We start from the raw sequence: 23,234 nt of genomic DNA on the forward strand, positions 1-23,234 counted from the left end.
TGCTTTGTATTACCCACAGAGCTATGCATGGAACAGGACCGTTTTTATGCTACTACGATCTCCCTAACCCTTCAACGGACTCCTCCCTCTTCCATCCCCTTTTACTCATCCTAAGCCTTTGGGATGAGTAAATGAGGGATATACTCCCAATTAACACTTCTGGATTTCTTTCCTCCTCCACCCCTCCATTACTCCAGTCAATCTACCAAACAAACTCACATATCCGAGTCTCAAATTAACTCATAATAATACTAAAACTGTACTGGTACTCATATTTGCCGATACTAATCCATCACTAATTCTTGTTGGGTTCCGCAGTAGCGTGCTACTCGCCGAAAAGCGCTTCGACGCCTTCAGGGGTAGTAAGCGCTATATAAATACTATTACAATACAATACATCTCTGTCGCACTCACATAACCCCTCAACTCCCGCCTCCTCTTTCCGCATTTCAAATTTTAAAAAAATCTTTGATCTTCATTGGAAGGGAAAGTTTTCCCAAAGTTTTTACAAAGCCCGTAACCCCAAAGATACCCAGAATGCCACATTATGAATGTGGAACCTTTGATATCCGCATACATTGAGGAGCCTCTGTTCTGCGTGCTGTAAGCACACCCTTTCCCTCACACACTCCGGGCCCCACGGGCTTCCTCTGATCCTCCCACACCGGCGGCTCCCCGCGCTTCGGCAGAGGGAGAGACAGACAGAGAGGGACCGCGGCAGGAAGGGCAGGCGCAGCTGCATCCGGACCGCTGGATCATCCCGGCAGCCCACCCTCATCCTGCGGGGTGTGGGGCGGAGGAGGGGTGGGACCAGAAGAGCCACAGAGAGTGCAGAGTACCAGGGATCCCGCGTCTAAGGGCTGCAGGCGCCGCTCTGTTCGCCCCCGCCGGACACAGCGCGGTATCCAGGCCTCCGGAGATGGGCCAGTGAGGTAAGAGAGCGCCCTGCGACCCACGCTCCAGCGGGACAGAGGAACTGCGAGTCCAGCTCCGGGGTGCAGTTCTTGGGTGAAGGATGACAGGGTTAATCGGAGGAGCCACTGCTGTAGCTCACTGGTAGAGTCCTTGGCGCCCATAATTTGCCATCTCCGGCTGAGTTTTGGGGTTCATGCTGTAGTTTACTGAATCTTTCACAGACTAGGAAAAGTGGCTCCTGTAGAGTCATTCTGTGTGAAGTAATGCCTCAGCGCTTGCAAGGCACGCGCGACGTGGGGCACGAGCTGTCCGGATACAGGAAGAAATGTGACCGAGCGCGGGGACATGTCTGACTACAGATAGCCGAGCACAGGTGAAAGAAGCTTCCCACTTCTTCCAGCTCCACGAGTGGTGACCTGCCTAGGTGCCAAAGACCGGGCCAGACTGGAATCTTTTCATTCTACCAAAGTCCCAAATGTTCCCCAAGCACAGGAGGGGGCACGTGCCTTGCATTGCTTCCCACCTCTCCAAAAATGATTCCACTCCCTGGACTTCAGAGGGCTTATTCGACGCCAACTCCTTAGTTCACCCTCCTTGGAGCCTCAGTATATTGCAGAAAATACGTAAGGACCCAATATCCCACGTATACTGTCGTTTCACAAAGCATTGTTACCCTGAGCTTTAGCCCAGTCGTTTTATCATTTTAGATGCTGCTGGACTACAACACCCAGAATGCACGGTTGTTTATATAAGCACACAGCACCTGCGGTCGCCGATGACATGGAGTTAACTGTCGGTCTAAGGCGTGCAGTTTGAGATACTGCACTCAGTGCTTGGGAGCAGCTCCACCATCTTTATAGTAGAATGAATGCTGCACTTATCTGCCTATCACGCACCTAGCACTACAAACTAGCAGTGCACGCGCAGGATTCGCAGCAAGGCCTGGTGATGGCTGATGGTGCTCGCTCCACTTTCACAACTGTATAGGGACGTCACCTTACGCCATGTTGGTAGAACGCCAATCCCGGACTTTCTTTTATTATGTTATTTAGGGCAGTTCGTAATCACGCCCCAGGTTGATGTGAGCACAATCTTGCAAGCATATTGTATGCACTTACCTATAACACCAGGTTGGCTGAAGGTGTCACACAGGATCAGGGGTTACTTACCGATAAGGTAGTTTTGCTAGTGAAGCTGGTTCACTGTAAAGAAATAAATACTCCATATCGAAGAATGTAATAATTAGGTTGTCAAATGAAAGCTTAGGACTTGAATGTGCTTGCCCTGCAAACATGGGGTGAGGTTGGGACGACATGTGTTATGTTTTTGCCTTTATGTAGAATACACCATGTTATTACGGCCCAGCACATTCTGTAGCTTGGCGCCCTTCCCTGCGGGTGTTGGAATGCCACTCAACTTGACAAACCATTGTTTCAAAGTGTATGTCGTTTTGCTGGTGTTAAAGTTAAACGAGTGCTGCCTTGGAGGATCTCTGTGGTGTTTGATATGTATGGATGGGTGTACTGGAGGACTTCTGTTTCTTTCCGCTTGATTGGCAGGTCAGTTATCCATTGCGGAGCGTGGCGACTGTGTACACGTCACAATCAAGGTAGGTGTTTTACGATGATGTATAATTAAGATTGTGTGAAGTGTATGCTAGCTTTAGCTGTGTTTCTATGGTGCATGTTCATGTGGTGCATAACTCTACCTGTACAGCTGTGTTGTGCGCGTGAAGGTAAGACAGTTCGCCCTTCCCATCACTCTCTGCACATCACACTTCCCATGACCCTGATTCATCATATTTCCCACTCACCATTCATTATTCATCACACTCATCTCAGGGTGCTCGGTAGCCACTGACACGCAATAATGTCCAAGCAGATATTACCATTATTTCCAACTCACTGTTGACCTCTCCCAGGAGGTACTGGCCTCTCCTGTTTTGCCACCTCAGTTACGTATTACTGTGTAACTCATGTTATAGGATAACAACATGTGTAGTTGTATTGTTCCAGTTCACTCCTGGGGGCATCTTGACACCGAACAGATGTTTATAGTTACCCAACTCAGTGGTACTCATTTTATCGAGTATGAAAGGCTGAGTGAGCCCGCCGGCATTTGCATCTGTGAGCATAAGGTCAAAAACCGGTCACGGAAGTGCGTGCTTTAGTCCAATGCGACCCTGGTCCCCAATATCAGATGATTCTGTTCCAAGGGACAGCGATTCTAGCCCTGAAGTGTAATTTAAAACATTTTACTCTGCGAGTCATACTTCTAGTGTAGTGTAAACGAACCAAGTGGTCTGACAAACCTGAAACCATAAATTTAACAGTTGAGACCCAGGGCTAGAAAGGGCGTGTGTCCTGTTTACCTGGAGCCAGGTGAGAACTACCGGCAGGGCCACTAGAATTACGCGACTGTGGCTTTTCCCCATAATTATAGGTGTGCAGCATAATCCATTATTTGCTGCATAATTTGCAGATTTCACCCCAAAAATAATGTTTCTAGCACTAAAACGCAGGTGCGCGTTTATGCGCATGAAAGGCCCTTTCAAAGGTTAACTGTTCATTTTTCTGTTGCTTATTGCTATATTTGGGTATTAAGTGAGGCGCAACCAAGGTCCAGACTGTGTAAAAATAGCAAAATGATGAAGTGTTGCAAACTGTGCCTTTTCTTGGTAGATAATTTTGGCCCTTCCCTGCCGCATAATTCCAGTGTTCCTGACTATAGGTCAAATGCATGTGGTAATTGTAATAGACATTCCAATTATTTGCATACCTCTTGTCACTTCTGTAACTTCTCCGCTCTTCATCCATTTCGATTCACGCTTCAAAGAGCATGGCTGTGTCCCTAAAACACTAGGACTTGGACAAAATCAGTCAGGTATCAGGCAAACACTTGCTCTTCCTGTCCCTGCCAGATTTTAAACACCTGGCATTTTACGGGATCGGGGTGGGGGGACTGTATCTGCCAATTGGCCTCTTTCATGGCATTACAATAAAAAGCACTTTGAACACATGTATTCTTGAATATGCATTTTTTTTTAAATGCTGATCTATCTGGAAATATCACTCGTAGCATAACGAGTATTTGTAGAGCAGATATTCCCAGTGCAGGAGGTCTCCTGCTGCTAGTGATAGAAAAGGGAAGTTTGTCACCAAACTCAATGATTTTATCAACCTTGAAAAAGTGAAAGTCTTAGGTGGGCCTGCTGTAATTTTTACAAATTACCTTGAGGGTCACGTGTAGCCCTGATAAGTTACCCCAATCCATGTGTGACTAGTGGCTTCAGGCTAGGTTTTTTTTTTTTTTGCATTCTGAGACCAATACACTTGTTTTTTTACATTATTTTTCCGATATAAAATTAGGACTCCAAGTCCCAGAAACTTAATACCACTATGGAAGCAGCTGGTACATGGCCATGGGATACTTCACAGCCGCGCCATTGGTGGACTAGTCCTCTGAGTCGCCAAACTCAAAATGGGAACATGCGGCAGCTAAACCTATAGGCTGCATCCAATTGCCAGGTTATATACATTTTTTGTGAAATCAAATACAACCTTCTTGCTGTCACTCTTAAAATTGTTGCTAGAACCCTATGCATTTGATGGTATCTTAGGTTTGAGTAGCATTTTATGGCAAGTGTCCTTATAACTTTAAAGCTCTGAGAGCTATGCTTTGAGGAGACCATTACGGTAAATTCTTGGATTTGTCATCGCTGCCAAGTTTCCCAGACACATGGGTGACTAGATATGCCAGTCCTGTTTTTTTCTTAGAATTCTGAGAATCATAGCCTATTTAACCCAGTGTAAAACCAGGACTACCAGGCCCAGAATTTTGGAGAAAAAAAAACCGACTGGATTAACTAGTCCCACAAGGACCTGGGAAATTTGGAAGCTATGGGTTGGTAATCGCTTATAAATGCGTTTCCAATCTTGGGCATTCAGTTAACACACAAGGGCATGCCGGGAGTTGTAACCTTTGCTTTAATTGAACCAATTGAACCAACACTTGACTCGATGACTGCAAAAGAAAAACCTTGCACTGGAAACAAGGTGTTATGCTGGGCAGATTAGTTTGATTTTTCTGACACACTTTTCCCTTGGTACCACATTTGATACTTTAAAGACCACGCTGGGGTCTGTGCTAGGGGTTCAACTGACCAATTTTACCAGGGTGGGGACAGTCCGACTCCTGGTAAATATTTATTGCATTCTAACATTTGTTTTTCTTTTCACTCCCCACCCACCATCAGTCCCTCACTCGGTTTGATTTATTTAAATAGGGAATATTTCAACCTTTTCTTCTACTATATTACCACGTGGACTTTTGCCAAATGCAACACCTTCGACGACTTGTGGCTTTCAGACAATTGCATTCTTGGCCTTGTGGGTTGGATTTACTACACAGTTTGGGATCCAAAATGTGCTGCCACGCCAGGACTGTTAGAAGTGCCAAACTTGATACGTGGCCGCCTGACAAGTAGGCCCAGGCCGCGCGCGACACCTTCACCCAGTCCAGGCTATTCAGCCAACAACACTTACGCGGGTGCGTGTAGTTCTATTTTCCATTGGAAACAGCGGAATGTCTGCTAGGATGTACCCAGCATTAGTGCAGACCCGTTAAGTCAATTCATACTAAAAGGCGGCATTCCCCTGCCTGCACTGGTGCCCCTGGCACTCTTGCTACGACCTGCCCCAGCGGGCAAAGCGGTTATAAAGATCCGGCTGAAGTTTTCAGACGCGGCGTGGATGTTACAGCTGTGCAGTTTACTCTTCAAGGACGTACGGTCTCGCTCTCTGAACATTGCACTTTCAGTAACTTCCAGTCTCTCCACCTCCACACCGAGAGGCCATGCAGCGCCTAGAGGCTGTTATCATCACCGCGTGCCCAGTGCTGCCCCGGGCGCTGCCTGGGTGACGTCGACGCCGGGCCGGTGAGCTCACGGGGCGCCGCGGCTCAGCCGCATGCCAGGGCCCTGACTCAAGGCCGGGAGGCCTGAGTCAACAAGGAGGGCCGGGCAGGCCCGCGCTCCGCCCGGTGACCGCTCCAGGAGGCGGCGACGCTGCAGCGGCAGGTGTCGGCGGGACAGCTGTGGGGGTGGACACGGGGCTGTGAGAGGATGCTTCGGTGACACCGGTAGTGGGGCAGGGATCTGTGCTGACAGCAGAATGATGCCAGCCAGGGTAAAGTCCTCTCAGGAAGGAGTAACAATGCCACCGACGGGGATGTGTGTGTGTGTGTGTGTGTTTGTCCCTCAACAAGGGGCAAAGGGGACGGTGGTGTGTGTCTTTCGGGCTGTCTCCAGGGCTCACTCTCACTGTCAGACGGGGATAGAAGATGGATAATCTTGTTTGTTTGGCGGAGGGAGGTGTATAGGCGAGAGAAGGAGTGACGTAGTTTTTTTAAAGTATTATTTTTATCCTAACATCACCCCTTTGTTCCCAGGTTGCGGCGGACTGAACCTAGACTCCGACTGACACTTCTTGGAGAAAGATCTTCGGGTTATGGGGAACTCAAATACGAGATCCACTCCGGGCACTCCCACAGGTAAGCCCCTCCCCCTTTAAGTCTTACTTCATGATCCCACGGGATGAATGTTGTTAACACTCACTTGATTTGTTTACAGTTTAAATTGTATGATGCCACTCACACGCTGGGCCATTAAACCCAGTTTCCTATGACGTCTGCCTGTCGAGCTGCCTTATTTTCTGACACCTCCTTTCTCCTTCAGATATCAGGGGGAAATCTCCTGACTTCATGCATGCTACCTTCCACCGCACCCTCTTGTGCTTTACTATCTCCCCCACTGCTGCTGCAAGCTGTGGGGGTTCTTAGCAGGACCCCAGAGACAAACCCGTGAGACAGGCCTTCCCACGTGGACCATGGGACAGGAACGTTGCTCTATTTCCCAATAATTTATTGTTTGCAGTATTTATATATAGTGCTTAATACCCATATGAGGGGCTCTTAAGCGCTTGCCTACATAGGTGACATGCTACATTGTGTATGGTGTGTGGTTGGAAGAATGCTGCCTTTGTTTTGAACCTTTGTGGGAAGTGTTGCTGTGTCATGCATGATGACCACTGAGGTGTGGTTGTCATGTAATGGTATGCAGCACTTAGCAGTGTGATGGATGAAGAAGTGTGAGAGACAGGCTCTCCATTTATAGTTTTCAGTGTGCTGACAGCTTTGAACAGCTCTGCAGGTCCCTTTATGGTATTCTTAGGTCGAGCACGGAAACACTTTGACCTGTTCCAAGTATTGTGGGCTTTTAACCATGCCCATCTCACGCCCATCACTTTCATTCCTTCCTGGGCTTGCCTTTCAAAAATCACTTGATGTCATTGGTAAATGCTTTATGTTTGTCCTGCCTTGAGGCTGTTTTTGTCACGTCTTGCAGACTTCCCCTGTTACATGGATTATTGCACAATTGCCGATATACTTCAGCATGCATGAACCATTTTTTTCTTTTGTCTTTTCCCTTCGTGCTGCATGGCAGCCACAGTGCTAACAGCGGGAAATGGCATAGCTGCGTAAATTCAATTGGCGGTATTGGAGCGCTGGTCACATTGTTCACAGTTACCTAATCAGAGTAATTTCTTTACGTAAAACAGAAATCCTCAAAGTGAAAGCTCGCCCGTAATGCCTTGCAGGGCTTTCCTTTTACAGAACATTTTTGCTCATAATTGCCTGTGGTTGTCCTAGGGCAATGGGACCACCACTGTAATGTTTGGCACCTCACACTCTTTCTGTCTAGGTCATCTCTGGGCCTCCAGTCTGTTAGCGGGGACCCCAAAATAATTACTCCTCCCAACATTCAGTATCTTTTTAAGTGCTCTCATGGCTGGAACTTTTGTTTTACAGCTGGGATTAGCATGTGCTTTAAGGGCCTTGTTTGTAATATCATTGCTATAGGTCTGTTGCCCCTGAAAATGTGTAATGCTCCTTGCCCCGTAGGGGCTAAATATATGGTTACGCTGCATTATTTATTACCATTTTCTTTTTGTGTGGTTATGCCCTCTAAGGCTAATTTTATAGTTAAATAACCATTGTTCTTACAAATGCTATTTTCATTGTGGTGTCCTCTAGGAGCAGTTCTAAGCATTACAGTCATATCAACATACTAAAATGTTTGTGGCATGTAAATGTGCCCCATTATGATTTGCAGGGCGTTACTTTTGGAAAACATTTTTGCTCATACTCGGCCTGTAGTGGTCTTAGGACAATGGGACCACCTTCAAAACACTGACTACAATGTGCTTTTCCTGTCTATATCATCTCTGGGTCCCCACACTATGTTTGGGAACTCCACATTAATAATCCCTACCACCATTCATTATTTTTTTTTTAAGCTCGCTCATGGCTGGAACTTTTGTTTTGCAGCTGGGAGAAGTTATGTTTTATGAACCTTGTTTGTAATATCATTGCAATAGGCCTGCTAGCCTTGCAAATATATAATCCATTACGCCCTCAAGGGGCTACATATATAGTTACAATGCATTACTTTTTCCCATTCTTTTTTCATGTGGTTATGCTCTCCGAAGGCTGACTGTGTAGGTACATGGCCATGTTTCTTTCAAATGCTATTATTATTGTGGTGTCCTCTAGGGGCTGTTCTGAGCATTGCAGCTAACATACTATAATATACGCAGCAAGAAAACGTGCCCCATAATGTTTTTCAAGGCATTACTTTTACCAAACATTTTTCCTTATAACTCAGCCTGTGGTGGTCTTAGGATAATGGGACCACCTTCAAAATATCTGTCTATATCGTCTCTGGGTCCCCACACTAGGTTAGTGGGGACCCCAACATAATAACCCCTCCCACCATTCAGTGTCTTTTAAGCTTTCTCATGACTAGATCTTTTGTTTCACACCTGGGAGAAGTTTTGTTTTAAAGGCCTTGTTTGTAATATCATTGCAGGAGGCTTGCTAGCCTTAAAGATGCCCTTTAGGGGCTAAGTATATAGTTACACTGCATTACATTTTCCTATTTTCTTCATGGGGTTAGGCCCTCTAGGGGCTAACAATATGGTTACATGACCATGTTTCTTAGAAATGATATTTTTGTTATGGTGCCCCCTAGGGGCTGACTTGAACATTACAGTCTGTTGCCTTTTTTGTTTAATAAAGGTTTATATGATAATTGTATATGTTGTAATAATATCTCCTTATTACAATTATGATTATGATTCAGACCAAGTTAACATCCTTATTACACTGAGACTGCTTGAACACTCTTGATATGTTTGGGTGACCCTTCTAGTTTATTTCTCCTCTGTCTGTCTTGTCTCTTTTTAGGGGGAAATGTGTTAGCCACCCAGCAACTCTGATGGTGGGGTGGTTAAAGTGGTATTCTATTGGAGTTAGCATGGCAGTTTCAAATTAGGATGCTAAATGGCAACATTTTCATTTTTTGCTACAGATAGAGGAAGAAGGTAAATGGAAGTGCTGCAGTTATCTGCAGGGCCACTGGAATTGTATGGCAGGAAAAGACAAAGTTATGACGCAGGGTTGACCAATTTAAGTGGCAAGAAAAGTCCAGTTATGAATTCACAATGCCAATAGCTCTAACTCAAGCAAATGCGAGACCTATTGTATTCAAATGCTTGTTTATGATACAGTCTGCTTATCTGTTTACTGCACTCGCTTGTCTAATCAGAGATTGTGTATATAGTTGTGGTCCTGAGCCGGCAGGGTAGGAGGGATAGAGAAGTGAAGAGACCTGTTGGGATGGGCATTTTAATTATCATCCTATATCTGACGTCATTGTGAGAAGTAAAGAAGCAGTCAGATTGTATAGATATTTGGGCCCTGCAGTGAATTAACTATATTAAAGACTGTCCAGCAGTGTGTGACAGATCTCTTTAGTTATTCCGTGCCTGTTCATTTGGAGGTATCTGTTTTTCTGGCTATACCGCTCTGGTTATGAATAGTCCTCATAACAGATATGTCATGTGAATGTGAGAGGTTTAAGTTAAAAGTTACTGCTGACCGCTGTGATCAATTGTCTTAATATTATCGTGGGCCTTAACTGGTATATATGGAAGTACATAACCATATAATGCTGTGGCAAACCTTAGGCCAGCCCTTCTTAGCTTAACTACATATCGAAAGCAGTTGGCTGGTTGGGTTGTTTCCAATCTGTGGATTGTAAGATGGGTATTGCGCTTGAAGGTGCAAACTGTTTTCTGGGCTGTTGCTGGGATGTGAGGTGATGCAGTTGTTTAGGAAATAAGCAACTGTTCAACTGCCTTCTGAAGTGCACATGCTCCTAGGTGTTTCTAACGCTGGCTGGTTGTGAGTTACAGAGTTTGGCGGCTTGTACTGAGAAAACAGTACTTCCTATGGTGATGTGATTGGTTGTTGTGGAAGTCTGGAGTTCAGGGCTCTGTCTGGTGTGTATTGCTTGAATTTAACTTATAGGAATAGCAGTCATTTTCCTTGGGAGGCTCCATGGACTTTAGCAATGCCTTTAGCATTGCGCTTCTAGCTGTAGGGTGCCAGTAGAGTGATCGCAGGGATGGAGTTGTGCATTCTCTTGGGTGAATGCGGAAAAGAAGCACTCAGGCAGCATTTCTGATGCGTTGCGTTTTGCATATGATGGGGGTGTGTCAAGGTATAGGGTGATGGAATAGTTAAGCTTGGAGATTATGAGGGTGAAGATGGCTTGCAGTTTATGTTAGTTTGCAAGGTCTGGGAAGATGCAACATAGTGTTTCATTGTGTAGAAGGCACTAATGTTGACGTTAACATGCGGTATCAGTAATAGGTCTGTTGATCGCATCTTAAGGTAGCCCAGGAGACTAAAGCAGCTGAAGCACATCAGACATATATGTGCATCCAGTAAGTCTCTGTGTAAACCACTGTTGTAATAGCTTAAGCAGTTATCACGCTTGCTGCAGGGATCTGTGTATAATTTCTGGTCAGAGTTTTGAATCATGGTTAGTATGCCTGCTGCTGAGGATTGCATGTGAGCAGGGGCGGATCTTTGGTGGAGAGTGCTACATTTTGAGGTTGGTGTTTGGGTGTAAAGGCTGGCAGTTAGATTTGCCTGGTTTCACTAGGTACCAGTAGAAGTGAAACACAAGAGTTTTGCATGTCCCTCCCTCCCGTACCACAGGCAGCAGCGATAAACATCTTCGAGTCCTGCAGGCTCTGTATTGAACTTCCAAAGAAACAATTCACACTGTAAAACCACGCTTCCTGCATTTTTGCACTTTGAATTATCTTCTCCTATTTATTTTGTCACCTGCTTGTGGACACCATCCCAATATATATTTGCTCCGAGGCCAAGGGAAGAACAATATTTTTCTGTTCAGCACCTGGCCTCTTATTCCTTTTGCTAAAATATAGGAGGGAAATGGGATTATAGAAAAATACAAAAATACTATTCTTGGTGCAACTTTATAGAGACAACTAGGGAATGTGCCTAGGCCCATAATGCGGCTATTCGTACCTCACAGCTATGCTTATTTAGCAAGTCAATGCTGACTGGCTAATTTGTATATATTTTATGTGTCTTTTATTAACTGTACAGAAGCGCTCTCAACCTACCTAACACTCCGAGAGACAGCTTGTAATATTATACTTTTTAAATGTATTCATTTTGATCTTGGAGCCTGAAGACATTCGTTAGAATCAGGTTTCAACATGTGTAATTGTGGCTAAAATGTCGTCCTTCTCTTTATGTCAAATCGTTAATGTGTCCTAAAAATATTTAATATCTAAACTACCTGCTACATTGAGGCACCATTAGTCTCCATCGCATGCGCAGCTCGTGTGAAATCCTCAGCAGCAGGCACACTACCCCTGATTCAAGCCTCTCACCAGAGATTACAATCTCCTACTAGAAACCACACACCATCATCATATTCTGTTTTTTTAAATTTTTTATCTGGTTTCAACAAGATCCCCTACACACAATATGCCCTGTTCTACTGCACCTCACATTCCTACTGATATAGAAATGTTCTCTGTTCACCCCGTATTGCTCCGTGGAGCTACATCAGACTGCCTTAAATACCGAACATGCAATACAAATAACCATAGAGTTGCTCACTCTCGCACATTAAGACACACATTTCTTTTTTTTTTTTTTCTCTCTCTCTCGCCTTTACTCTCTGACCGGTAGGTGCATCAGCCCACCATACTAGCTAACTGGCTTTGAAGCCAGTGACTGCCACATTCCAAAAAGATCACAGTAGCAGACCCTCAGCCTACTGCTCTAACTCTTTGGAGCCAGAGCCTGTGACCTGCAGGAGTTAGTTTACATGGCAGGTGCAGTAACCCACCGATCTGTCTTACTGTCCTTTATTAGCTCTTGCATGTAGGTTACACACAGAGCTCTGCGTCAGACTCCAGTGCTATCAATAATGGGACTGGGCCTGTAATCAGATGGTGTAAGCGAAGGCGTGAAGAATCCCTCCCTCCCTCCCTCCCTCCCACTGGCACTCCTGACCCTCTCGATCCCCGCACACCACCCCGAGCCTGCACGTTGCACCTTCGTTTGTTGTGGGATTCACAGAAGTGATTTCCGGGGAATCTCAAGATCAGACTCGCTGAGCTCCAGTGACTGTGATACGCCTCGGCATGTGACCTGCAGGTCACAGGTTTCAATCTATGTCAGATAGCGCAGGGACTTCATGGGTGTACTGTAGTGATCCTGGTGTAACCCGCTGATCACAAGCTAAAGTCCTGGTGCATTGGCTCAGTGGTATGTGTACCTGTGACAAACAGCAGCGTGTTTCCGTTTGACAAGTTTGTGTGTTAGTGCACTTCACAATCACCTGCAAAGGTATCTTAGCACTCCTCGTGTGTGGTGTGTACTTTATGAACTGCCTCCATCCAATCACAGGCAAGTACAGGTACAGACAAACAATGCCCACATTCAGGGCTGACACCAGAGGCTAGAAACGAAGGTGGACAGATCTAGACCTGGAAACTGCAGGTAGTCAGGATAAACAAACAATGTACCACCTATCTTCTAGATTAGAAGATGACAAATATTTTTTTTATCCGATGTAGCAAATGTGAAGCAAAGAGATGATACTATTTCAGTGAGTTTGAAAAGAAAATCAGACTCTTAAAGTCGAAATTGTGAACTGAAGTTACAAACATGTGAATTGGTAGAGTACTTAGCAATAACAAGATAAGGCACCCAGAAGGCCAGCACATGAAGGAAGACGCATTACTGCCAGACTACAAAGCCTTTAAAGATCATACAGCATAAACAAGGACGCTCTTTCTTTCTCCCTACGTACATCTTGTTCGGCCAATAAAGAAAGTATTGTGCTGTAATGTGAAAGGCTTACTATTGAGCAAGACATGCTGATTAGCAATTTCTTCTGCCCACTCATGGAAGCTGCTGGCTTTAAATGGTAGTGAATGCGCTCGTCATGATGGGGAGTCTAGAGAAGCTAAGAAATGGATTCAGACACAGAAGTGCACTGGGGTGCTGTCCTAAATGAGTCCCTTTTCAGATCTCACCTTGTAACAGTTGACTTGTGAAGAGTGAGGCCACACACATAAGATATACGGCTGTCACAGTGTAATGCAAAACCATGTCAACGTCTACAAAATTTGGTGATTGGCCCCTAAGAGTTAGACTTGGCTATCTGTATCATAAATATTGAGACTTGTGGCGTCCCTTAGGAAGGAAACTTCCCCACTTCAGAGTCTTCCAGGGATTACTTTATTACCCTTGGTGGCAGCCTAGACCTCCTCATGAATCTTTCAGGCCATACGTCAGAATGGTGGCTGTGCCACCATATACTTCTTCAAAGTTCTCGTATGCCTCTTACTCGACTGCATTTACAGTGCCCCAGTATTGCTAAAAGTACTAAATCAACTATCTCGCCAGCCTCATTATTATCATTCCTCATCCGTGCAGACATCTCGCTTGGTGATTTCAACACCTTTGAAGACCCTAACACCAAGGTGCTGAAGGAAAACCTACTTGGACACATCAGCACTCTGGACTTCACCAAAAACATCACTAAACACGCTCAAAAGAGAAAGGTGTGATTTTGGACTTCATCTCCACATCTCTTCTCTTCTGCTAACACCCTAAACCGGTACGTGATGTTAGGCTGCCAAACCATCCTTCTAGCAATATAACCGACCACACATCAGCCAACGAGGATGCACCGTTCTTGATCTCATTCCAGAACTATCAACCAACCAGGGCACACAGTTCTCATGCTCATTCAAGAACCATCACCCAACCCAGAAGCACGGTTTTCGAGCTCATTCAAGAACTATCAATCATCCCGGACGCACAGTTCTCATGCTCATCTAAGCACCATCAAACAGCTAGGGTGCAAAGTTCTTATGCTCATTCAACAACAATCAACCAACCAGGACGCACAGTTCTCATACTTATTCAAGAAGTGCTGCTTTGATCCTTTTATCCAAGGCCTCACCACTATGGTTTGGTTTGGTTAAGTTTATTTATAAACAAAGCAATACCAGGAAACCCAGTATCCGGGTACTGAACAATACAAAACAACAGCACGAAAAACATAGAATAATTATAAAAATTTAAAACCTTACAGCAAATTACCCCTGCACCGTCCATAACTGGCATTGCCACTCGGCTGTATATGCTGTAAAAAGATTTGCAGACTAGGCCACACTGCAATAATACCTTACCACCTGAGGCCTGGTACCCCCTAGTGCTGAATATAAGCGAGAGGATACTGGCACATAATGCAGTGAGCCACAGATCGCTTGTCACTGCAGACATCTTCATATCACACATACAATTAGTCATGTCTGTGAAAGCTAGCTATTATCAAACCACAATTGCTGAGGAAAGCAAGAAAAGTAACACCTTCTTCAAAGCCACAAACCCGTTAGCGAATGCTCTCTCCTAGACCCACCTGCTCTGCTTTCCTGTCAGACAGCGACTGCTTTGCGAGATGGTTTCTGGTCTCCTTGTGCGGGCAGTAGTGGCTCTTGGACATGAGCAGTGCCAACATTCCCCGCATCGCATACTTTGTGGTAAAGTCGTAGCCTGTACCCCTACAGCTGTGGAGTATTCTAATCCCTTCTTGACAGTGGATGCTGATTTCCCCATACCTTTTCGGTGGATCGGATATATAGAAATTATATTTCAGGAAGGCATCCTCATATAAAAAGTTCGAAAAAACCTGCAAGTTCTTTTGGTTGGGTTAGCAACATAAACCACTACCAGAATCTATTCTCCAACTGTACACTCGGGGTGCTTTAACCCACACATCTTGTCTCTGTAAGATGAACAACGGGGAACAAGAGACTGTCACTTGAAACACTTTATAAAATAACGATATGCTTCTAATGCTATGAAAGAAAAGCCCCACATTGCTTTAGTCCAGTTTGAGGTGCAACTTGAGGGAGAAACCACTGCTCCAACAATCTAGCCTTTAGTCTGCCTGCACCCTAAGATAAACACCTCTTCATGGTCATTGAAAGCAACACCAATTCCTGTTTAGAACAAAATCCTTAACCAGCTGCCATTTTCCAACCCTTCCTCGTCAATTAAAGTCCTGTGGGTTGAACAGGTATTGTGACTAATTTCCCACCCACTAAGTGAGATATCTCACAACATCCAAAGCAAACCGCATAAAAAACAGTGTTTATCTATGGCAAATCATGCTTGGGCTTGTTAAGGCCTGTAAAGTACATCTTGTCAGAACCCCAGATACAGACTCGTTGGGGAAGCACAACACCATGTGCTTGAGGCGTGCTATGAGATCAATGTACTCGTCTACCCAAAATCTCCTCTCTCAGCCCTGCGCCGCAAGCAACAGCTCCAACAGCAACCTCCATAGACACTTCACAAACACACATTCAGCAAAATGTGACATGCCCCTTTCAGCATCCGCAGCTCCATCACCCCTCCATTTTATGCAGTGTACACCCAAATTGCCAAATTTGCAGCGACTTCCAAAGTTCACCCTAACATCCTGATGTCTTTAAAAGCTGTAGCCTATGTAAGCAACTCCTTCCTGTGTTTCGCTTTGAAGTCATTACTCCGAATGTGTGTGTGTGTGCGCATATATATATATATATATATATATATATATATATATATATATATATATATATATATACTTAAAAAAGAAGTGTTAAAGTGACGGTAGATGCGGAATTGAGATAAGATCTAGTGTTTAAAAGCCCGAACAACCACTGAAAACATCGTCAGTTACGTTTAGTGAACTAACCATAACACGCTCCACTCATGCACTGCTTATGACTGCTATGGCCTCACATATTACATCGCTCGTGATACATTAAATAAGACTGTCATTATTTGTGCAGCCTCAAATTCCTATCATCCACCATGTTATTTGGGTTATAGGAAGTAGATTGTCATTTCCGATCTAGAAGAGAGTTGGATAGTAATCGCTGTTAGTGTTTGGTAAGGATGTTGTCTTGTGAGGCAGGTATATTAGTAGAAAGGCTCAGGGTAACAAAAAAGGGAGGTCTAGGTTTGTTAGCAATGGAGAAATTGGAAAGGGAGATCTTCTGGTACAAGTGAGAACAGGCTGGTTTGGACTGTGGTAGGTCAGGACTGAGTGACTGATGGTCAGTTGGAAGGACTAAAGGGAGGTGTCAGCATGTCTGGTATAGGACCAGATATGTAGATTTGTAAAGCACACTGTCACCCGCTAGAGTATCCTGGTGATAAACAGGAGTGTTGGTCTAGTCCTGCCTATGGCAGGGTGGTTAAATGAAAATTCAGGACTTCAGCTTCTTGCGGAATTCAAGAATAGAGGATGAGGCTCTGATATGCAGTGGGAGGTCGATCTACCCTTTATTAGTGGTGTAAGAGAACTCATGTTCTTCTGATTCGGTACTGTATATGTGTTTAATGTATTTAAATAGGACTGCTGTGGAGGTATCTGGGTGATTGGTGAAGGACAAGTGACAGTTCAGGTAGGTCAGGCCTTAATTGTCCAGTGCCTTGAATATGTATGTTAGGAGTTTGAAATTAGCACACTTGTGTATCCGGAGCCAGTAGTGCTTCCTGAGGTGTAGTGTGTTGTGAGTTCTGCAGGGGAGGAGGCGAATGAGTCTGGCTGGCGAGTTCTGGATGGTTTATAGTTTTCGCAAGAGTTGCTTGTTGATCCCAGTGTTCCGATATTGCAACTTGCTGGTGACTAGGGCATGAGTGACGTTTTTCTGGTTTTCATTTGGAGCCATTTGAAGATCGCACATGGCGGCCGTGGCACTTTGCATCGACTTGCCTACATCATCTGTCCTACCTTACATTGTCAATTTATGTGGCAAGAAAAGTCCAGTTAGTGTAAAACGTGTACGCGGCAGCAGAGATACTCGCGGACACTGTTGTTTGCACTAACACTCGGGGAAGACTGCCGGGTCGCAGCTCGCCTTGTTTATTAACTTCCACCCGAAGCCCACCTTCGTGACCTTTCGGGCTACAAAGTATTATAGAGCCAGAGTGGCTCCCTACATCCCTCCAGGATTTTATTTCACAGCATAACCAACATAATTGAACTATTCGCAACTACGACTGTCACAGCAATATAAGCATAACCAATAAAGACAGAAGGATAGGTCAAAACGGGCTAGAGATATGAGTGTATGGGAAGAAGTAACCGACAGGGACAGCGGGGTGTAGAGGGTGATAAATAAAAAGTATAGCAAGGGGGAAAAGAGAGATAGACCGAGGTATATCTATGAGATGATAAATGTTCTTTGCACATCTCGTGTCCGGGCCATCACGAAGGCCGGCCAAGCTCCTGCTAACTCAGTTGTAGACAACACAGCTCACAGTCTCTACGGGTCGTCATCCATGCTGGGCACACATCACCTTATACTGCAGTATCTCTTAGCACACACAATCACGAAGCTGCTGACTCGGAGCTGGGTTGGGCTGAAGATGATACCTCTCACTCCGACTACTTAACCTCATCTCCGGGTCTTCTTCGACAGGCTGGGATACCACCTGGCTGGGCGCCACTTGGTCTCCTGACCCCTCGTTGACTCCTTCATCAGTTTCTCGAACGGTATCTTCTTCTTCAGTTTCTGGACAGTCTCCCGCGGGCACACCCGCTCGTTTGAAATGCGAAATGTTCCTTGTCACCTGTCTGTCACCACGTCGGGCAGTCACCATGGACCCTTGGGTTTGCACCACTCTCCACACCTCAGGTTTAAATGGAGTTAAGAACTTGCCTCCTGGTCGTCGGTTTCTAACCACCACCTTGTCGCCCACCTGAAAGCTCCGGGATTGTGTTTGTCTTCGGGCCATAGCCCGGTCGTTGACTTGTTTTCGCCTTTGTTGCATGATGGCCTTATCCAGTGCTGTCTGTTCCCAGCAAGCTCCTGCTGGGATGCAGTCATACGGGGCAACTTTGTATAGCAGGGTGGTGGGCGCACACCCTGAGGTGCTGTGTGGTGTTTGCCGATAGGCCTGCAGGAATTGTTGGAGACTACATTTGAGGCCATCGCCCCTTTCTACGGCGATTCTCAAAGCTCGATTCAAAGTGCGCATGAACCTTTCCACGTCGCCATTGGCTTGTGGCCAGTATGGCGTTATTTTACAATGGCGTATAGCTAGTTCATCTAAAAAAGTCTTAAATTCTTGCCCTTGGAATGGGGGCCCATTATCAGTGCGGATTTCCTCCGAAAGGCCATATGTGGCAAAGGCTTTCTCCAGCACCGGCCTCAGTTTCTCGTACGAGGTGGATAACACTGTTTCTACTACAGGGAATTTTGTGAATGAGTCAACCAATACCACTGAGAGCTTGCCATCTGGAAAACTCCCAAAATCCATGCTCACTTTTGACCAGGGGTGGTGCCAGGGTGGTTCAGTAAGTTGCTCGCAGGCTCATTTTTATTTTTGCTGCTCCTTGATGGCCTTGATGAGCCAATTTCACCACTGGGTCCCACAGACTGTGGGGAATTACTATCTTCTGACCCCATAGCAGAAGACCATTGCCCCCGACAGACAACTCCTCCCGGAATTTCCACAATCCTTGCATTGCCACCCTTTCTTCTGAATCGTATGTTTTCACTCCTTCCAGGAAATGCTTCCACTTATTTTTGTCCTCTGGCCTCCTTCGCCCGGGTGATGATGACAGTCCTTTTTGACTCCTCAGCCAGCTCTGCCACAGACAAGGCTACCAGACACTTCGCCTGGATTAACAAGTTGACGAAGCCTTCCATCTTTTCTTCATCTTTGTTCTCCAAAGTCCCCCTGGAAGGCGTCTGTGGATGCCTCGACAAATAATCTGCTGGGTTACTTGCTCCTGGGTGGTAGATGACTGTGAAGCTGTACGGCTGTAACAGGACCGCCCACCTCTCTATTCTTGGGGGAGCTAATCTCACTGAGCTAGTGAACAGAGATACCAGCGGCTTGTGGTCTGTGATGACTTTGAATTCTTGGCCATACAGATATAGATGGAAGTGTTTGCATGACCATCTGATGGCCAGTGCCACACGTTCCACCTAGGCATACCGCATCTCTACTGCAGACAGAGGTCTGCTGGCGTATGCAACTGGGGTCCATTCTTGGGGGCTCTGTTCTTGCATGAGGACTGCTCCCAGCCCTACTGGGCTTGCATCCACCACCAATTCCATCCTTTTTTCCGGGTGGAAGTACTTCATGGTTACTTTATCTAGCAGTGCCCGTTTGATGTCCTGGAAGGCTCTGTCTGCTTCAGCAGTCCATTCCCATCTGTGATTGACCTTTGTCAATTGTCGTAGCGGCTCAGTCATCGTGGCAAGCTGGGGAATGAACCTGCCACAGTAAGTGGCCATCCCCAGGAAACTCCTAACTTCAGTGGCATTTTGTGGAGTTGTTGCTTGGCAGATGGCTTCCACTTTCTTTGGATCTACCTGTAGCCCATCTTTCGAGAAGATGTATCTGAAAAAATCAATGGATGAGCGATAGAAGGCACACTTGTTCTTGTGTAACATCAGGCCTGCTTCCGAAAGTCCTGTAGGGTGGCTTTAAGGCGGAGGTGATGTTCTTCCTTCGTCTCTGAGTAAATCCGGACAGCGTCTCTCGGATGGCATTCTGGAAGACTTCTGCTGCAGATGAGACTCCGAAATTGAGCCGTTTGAACCGCCGGAGTCTGACATGTGTGGAGAAGGTGGTGATATTTTTACTGTTGTGCTCCAGTTCCAGTTGCTGACAGCCCGAATTGAGATCCAACTTCGAGAACCACTGTGCACCATTGAGGTCCGCAATGATGTCGTCCATCGTGGACGTGATGTGGCGTTCCCGCTTTGTCACCCGATTGGGTAAGCGCATATCCACGCAGAGGTGGATAGCCCCTGGCTGTTTTGGCTTTGGTGCGATCACCAGTGGTGAGACCCAGCGCGTGGGCCCATCCACTTTCTCAATCACACCTTGGTTCTCCAGCATCAGTAGTTCCTTCTCCACAGCTGGGCACAAATGAAAAGGCACCCTTCTATGCCTCAGTGCTACCGGTGTCACAGTTCCGTCGATATGCAGCTTCACCTGCTTGCCTCTGAGTTTTCCTAGCCCGGTGAATAGCTAGGGAAAATCCTGAAGGATGGATTTGGCATATGACTCGTACACTTGTTGTGCAAAAAATACTAGCTCATGGTCCTCTGCTGTATGGCACCCCAGCAAAGTGCCACTATCTCCTTTCACCACGTAAAATATGGTTTGGGTGCTATGCCCTTAACTCGCGACTAGTACCTCTATTGTGCCCTGCAGTGGAAGAGGGTCTCGTCCTCCATAGGTATACATGTTGGTGTTGCTGGGTGATAGTGGTGGTTTTGGAGACAGTTGCTGGTATATCTTATCGTCCATCACATTGACTGATGCCCCTGTGTCGATGAGTACAATGGCCTGGGTGTTGTTGATTTTGACCGTAATCATGGGGGGGAGGGTCTTTTATGCCGCCTTCATCCTGTGAATGATATGACGAACATGTCTTCCTCTTTTTCTTCGTCATACATCAGTGGTTTTGTGTCTTCTTGTGCTTGGATTGCATGCACCACTTTTTCTATGTGCTTGACTGCTGCTGTCTTCCCTCTGGGATCTTGGGGCTTGCCTTTCCCCATCCTGCACACTTTTGCAAAGTGATTCGCCTTCCCATATTTGTTACATACTTTGCCCTTTTCAGGACAGTTTCCTGGAGTCTTGTATTCATATCCACAGCTGCCACAGGTCTCTTCCCCATGTCTGGGAGTGAACATAACCCTCTCCTCTCAAATTGACAAAAACAAAAATGCAACTCAAATATATAACAAGCACTTTAATGAAAAAAGATTATATTAAAGACAAGCAAAATCAGAGACCCTTCACATTCTATCTTGCTCACTCTGGGTTTAATGGGTGCCGTTCCAGCCTTAGGTGGCCTAAAAGTCAGGTTGTACGGGGTGCTGAAGCAGAGTGCAGGGAATAAGGGCCTTTACTGTCTCTCACCTTGTGTTGCTGGTATTCTTACAGGCAGTTGTGTGGGCACCTCAGCAGGTCTTTGTGCTCAGTGTGTCTTGGGGGAGGGGACGCTTCCGTCGTGTTGAGGCCAGATAAATTCCGATAGCAGACTGATGCCTTGTTCTTCCTTTCTGTTCAGTGGACCGGTGCACCTCTTCAAGGTAGGCCGCGCCGGCTTCGTGTTTGCGTTCGTCGTTGTGTGTGTGTTTTTTTTCCCCTCTCAAATGCGCACCAGCGCTGGTTAATTATTTGCGCTGCAGCGCACTGCTTCGTTGTGTCGGGGATCTCTGAAACGGACACCTTGGGCTGTGGTGTCCCGATCCCGCCTCGTCCGCACAGTAAAACGTGTGCACGGCGCAGCAGCAGAGAGACTCGCGGACACTGTTGTTTGCACTAACACTCGGGGAAGACTGCAGGGTCGCAGCTCCCCTCGTTTATTAACTTCCGCCCGAAGCCCGCCTTCGCAACCTTTTGGGCTACAAAGTATTATAGAGCCCGATTGGCTCTCTACAGTTAGGACTTTACAAAGTTAATAGCTCTAACTCGATCAAACGCGAGATCCGTTAACATTGCAAATGCTTGTTTTCCTTTAGCGCACACAACCTCGATCACTCCCCCCCTTTTATACACACACATTGCTGATTCACTCTCCTCACCTATCTGTTTTCCTCTGTTTTTCTATCTCTCTCTCACTCCCCCTCCTTAAGTCCCATCTCGTTCTCTCAGTCTCTCCCATGCACAGGCACCCTCCCTCCACCCAACTGCTCACGGCCTTTCCATATCAGTTTCTTTGTAAATATCAGACTCCAGGAAGCTTCTGTCCTTGGATCTAGCTGTCAAGGTAGCAGATTTCTGAAACCACCTTCCCTGCCTGGTCATTATCTGCCCACGTTTGACTGGTTGTGTGATCCTGGCCATATGACAGCGTTTTAGAGGTTGACCCCCTGTTATTGATAGCTTAGTTTTATATTACATTAGAGAGGAGGCTGGCAGTGTTGGTAATGTTAAGCTTCGCTCTTAGAAGAGGTTAGGTCTGAGCACAAGCAATCCCTGGTTAGAAAGATGCCCTAGACAGGATTTGAGCGTAGGCAGTGACATAATGTTCGGGTTACCCAGAAAGGCTGCCTGGAGACGGGTGGAGTGAATCCATGTTAAGCCGATGCCTCTGGAAGTCGAATGACTGGGGCAGAGAGGGTCATCTAATCGAAGCATAGTGCGAGAGCAGAGTCACCCACATAAGGTTATTTCCTTTGAAAATCCGGTTGGGCAGGAGCAGGGGGAGTTGCTGGTCAGGCTACTAATGTCTGCAGAGGCCTTGGACTGCATATTTTCCCTCTTTCCCTACAGGCTGATGGTCAGAGGAGTCTGGTTAGCAATGGGAAGTGCACCGCCTTCCACTTATCAAACACAGATGAACGTGCAGCTCTCGCTGAAAGGCCAGGGTGGTGCTTCGGCAAGCCAGGGAAACTTGCCAAAGATCACACAGCTCTCAGGAGCCGCCCAAGAACAGCCGCAAACCTGCCGGGTGAGCCGAGCAGGTCTAGGGGGCGCGTTACGGGCGCTGAACAGGCCTCACCCAGCACCTGGCGAAGCCCAGGGCCTGCCTGGAGCCTGGGAGAGTCGAGGAAGCCTCTCCCCAACTTGCAGGCTCAATATTTTGGGCAGGGCAAGTTCCACGAGTGCTGCCAAAACGATTAAAAGTGAAATTAGCCAGAGGAGAGCGTCGCCTCACGGCCTCCAGGCCAGTCGACCCTTATACCAGCTTCGAATGCTTATTATGCGTCCCCTTTCGCGACACTTTTTAGTCCGAGTTGATCAGTTCTTTAAATGTGCCGGTACTGTCCGGTACGGAGTACTGGCACTTTTTTATTTATAGAGGGAGAGTACCTCACTTC

The 23,234-nt window shown here is 46.3% G+C and overlaps 1 protein-coding gene across 4 annotated transcripts in view; it reads left to right on the forward strand.

Annotated features, from left to right (window-relative positions):
- The first annotated feature begins 682 nt into the window (after positions 1–682).
- Positions 683–23,234, forward strand: part of LOC138304376 (cytospin-A-like) — a 167,330-nt gene continuing 144,778 nt past the window's right edge. Inside the window, exons 1-2 of one of the 4 annotated variants that reach the window (XM_069244363.1) lie at positions 683–932; positions 6,364–6,465. In XM_069244363.1, coding sequence (XP_069100464.1) covers positions 6,423–6,465 — 43 coding nt within the window. In that variant the 5' untranslated portion in view covers positions 683–932; positions 6,364–6,422. Of the gene's footprint in view, positions 933–2,427; positions 2,525–5,991; positions 6,102–6,363; positions 6,466–21,387; positions 21,501–23,234 lie in introns of those variants that run through there. The other 3 variants (XM_069244365.1, XM_069244364.1, XM_069244366.1) reach the window with 3 other exon arrangements.

The sequence above is a fragment of the Pleurodeles waltl genome, chromosome 7, assembly GCF_031143425.1.
Source record: "Pleurodeles waltl isolate 20211129_DDA chromosome 7, aPleWal1.hap1.20221129, whole genome shotgun sequence".
In the NCBI taxonomy this organism is placed as follows: Eukaryota; Metazoa; Chordata; class Amphibia; order Caudata; family Salamandridae; genus Pleurodeles; species Pleurodeles waltl.